Below are 2976 nucleotides of genomic sequence, written 5' to 3' on the forward strand. Positions count from 1 at the left end.
TTGTTCTAATGGTGTTTGTAAATAGGATCTCAAGTCCGCATCTTGTACAGCAATTAACCACTAAGAAGAATATATGCAGTGTGTTAGTTATTGAAACTGTCCTACGATTTGATTTGAAACTGTCTCATTGCTATCTGTTTATCAATAAAATTATGAAAAAAAAAAAAAGTCCATCCTTACACTTAAAAAAAAAAAAAAAGATATGGTCTTGCCAGGCATGCTATTGCCTGTCATCCTAGCACGTGGGCAGCTGGGGTAGGAGTCCAACCATGACTTCAAGGCCAGACTGGACTACATAGCAAGACTCTTGTCTCAAAAAAGCGGAGTGGGAATAGTCTCAGCGCATACCTGGAATGAGCGCCGTGCTGATGAGGATGTCCACCTCCTTGCACTGCTGAGCGAACAGCTGCATCTCAGCCTCAATGAACTCCTTGGACATCTCCTTCGCATACCCCCCGTGGCCCTCACCAGCCTCCTTCAAGTCCACCTCCAAGGGTTCAGCACCAAGAGACTTGAACTGCTCCAAAGCCGCAGCCCTAGGTGAGAAATGAAGGGGAACGTGGTCATTTGGAACCCTTGCTACGCGGATCAAAATCTCCACTTACATCACATTTTCAAGAAAAGCAAACTGTACATAGTCAAAAGTCCAGAGTTTGTTTTCATGCTTCTGATTAACTGTTTTAATTTTTTTTCCTTACAGGGAATACTCTTTTAACAATATTTTTTCTAGGAAAAATATAGAGAATTCTACAAGAAGAATTTCATTGTTGCCAATCCCAGAAATCAATTTTGTTCTTTGTGGTTCCAACAGATGCATAATGATACAGTATCTGACACGCACTAAGATTTGGTATTATTCATATCTCCCCACTTGAGGTCTACACTGGTAAACAATCTGAGTTTGTTGCTGCTGGGGTCAGGGATCTTCAGTGGACTTTTTTCCCCACATAAATGACTCTTACTTAGAAATATTTTATTAGTGGTCTGGAGATGTAGCTTAGGAAAGCACTTGTGTCGCATGTACAAGGCTCTGGGTTCCATATATATATAGGAAGGAAGGAAGGAAGGAAGGAAGGAAGGAAGGAAGGAAGGAAGAAGACAAAAAAGAAAACATTCTCATTATTTTTGCCTCTAGCCCTTGTTAATCTTTCTTTGAAAAGTAGCTATAAATTCAGCAAATGCTAAAATGTAAAAAGCTAATATAAGGTATGCAAAAAGAAATTCAGTTTTTCCTTTTTATTTTCACAATGATTTTGATAAGACATTCTTTGGTGGTGTTTTTTGGGGGGAAGGAGGTGTTGGTAATCACATTACATCTAAATATAGTTTTTTCTGATCTTTAAATATTTAATTTAAAGATAGAATTCCATTTTTAAAGAATAACAAAATCATTTTTTCCTATTCTTTTAGAAAATAGCTATTGCCAAAGTACAGAGGTAGATAGTTCATTTTGTTACATAATGGGATGTGATTTGCAGATAAATTATTTCCTTTACAAAATTTGAGATTCAGGGGATGTTAGTGTTCCTCTGTGCCATTTCTTCATTCCAAGATGGTTCTATGCCATTTTAGAAATTTGAAATGTATATAATTTGAAATCGTTAAATAAAATTTGAATTTAATATTATTTTAAAAAAGAAATTCAGTTTAAAAATAAATATATAAATGCTACTCAACCGCTGAATCCTGGTGAGAAAACCAAAGCTAACGAAGATTTCATCTCTGTGATAAAATGACCGACACCCACTCCACAGTAACAAGTCCCAGTCATCTCTAAAGACAAGGATCTCTCGAGCAAGTTGCTGACCCTCAAATTCCCATCCCCCTGCTCAGTGGCATGGAATCATAACCTCCAACACAAAGGCCAAAAGCAGAAGCTGTGTTTTCAGCAAGAGCAGATCATTCTTGTCATCGGTGGAGGTGGGGAACTGTGGACCAGGCCAGTGAATCCCTAACCACCACCACATCCTGCACTCTCCGGCTTCGGCAAGGCCTATGGTAGCCCTGACTGAGCCCGTGGAATTAGCCACAGGAGGAAGTCAAAGTTGAGGACAGCAAAGAGATGGCAAAAAGAATCTAATCCCTTACCCACCCGTACACATGCACGCGTACACAGCCTATGTACTGAGCCACATTCCCCCCACCTTATTTTGGAAACAGGATCTCGGTAAGTTTCCCAGGCTGGGCTGAAACTTGCAATCCTTCTGCCTCAGCTTCCCACAGTACTGAGGTTTTGAACATTCTTCACTCTGAAAAGTTACATCCATTCTAATTTTTAATTTTTTAAGCATTCAATAATCAAGTGTGCTGAGAGGACTGGGGCTCAGCAGGCAGACACGTGCGCGGCACGTGGGAGGTCCCAGAGGCAATCCTCAGCACCACACAGTTGGGACCAGCAGTCGGATTGCTCCTTACTGCCCTTGCTGGTAATAAACAACTTTATTTTTGACCTCAAAAAAAGTACAGGATCACCTGAGAACAGCACTTAATAAAATCTTCAGCCATGAAGAACTATAATAAAACTTCAAAGACAACATAAAAATGTTTATATAGGGCTAGGGAGATGGCTCAATGGAATAAGCGCTTCCCTGGCAAGCGCAAGGGCCTGAGTTCAATCCCCAGTTCCGCCCAAAAAAAAAAAAAAAAAAAAAGTTACGTAGAAATATAAGATTAGGGGCCAGGGAGATGGCTCAGTGGAATAAGCGCTTCCCTGGTAAGCGTGAGGGCCTGAGTTCAAACCCCGGTTCCACAAAAAACAAAAAAACCTATTCAGTCCAACTAGCCTCCTGACAACCTTGGGGCTGGAGAGATGGCTCAGTGGTCTAAAGCACCTACTTGAAACAAGCTTGGCAAAGCACAGGGACCTCGGTTCAATCCCCAACACCACATGCCAGCCAGACCCGCCCCCTGGTGGGCTGAGCTGGCCACACACACACACAATAAATAAATGTAATAAATAAAAATAAATAAATATTA

At 40.8% G+C, this 2976-nt stretch overlaps 1 protein-coding gene across 2 annotated transcripts in view; it reads right to left on the reverse strand.

The window, feature by feature from the left end:
* The window catches only part of Nnt (nicotinamide nucleotide transhydrogenase), a 94043-nt gene that overhangs the window by 67836 nt on the left and 23231 nt on the right, over nucleotides 1-2976 (reverse strand). For both annotated transcript variants that reach the window (XM_023707578.1, XM_004647298.3), the window contains exon 7: nucleotides 349-536. In XM_023707578.1, the coding sequence (XP_023563346.1) occupies nucleotides 349-536 (188 nt within the window). The remainder of the gene's footprint in view (nucleotides 1-348; nucleotides 537-2976) is intronic.

The sequence above is a fragment of the Octodon degus genome, unplaced genomic scaffold, assembly GCF_000260255.1.
Source record: "Octodon degus isolate 3935 unplaced genomic scaffold, OctDeg1.0 scaffold00299, whole genome shotgun sequence".
Taxonomy (NCBI): domain Eukaryota; kingdom Metazoa; phylum Chordata; class Mammalia; order Rodentia; family Octodontidae; genus Octodon; species Octodon degus.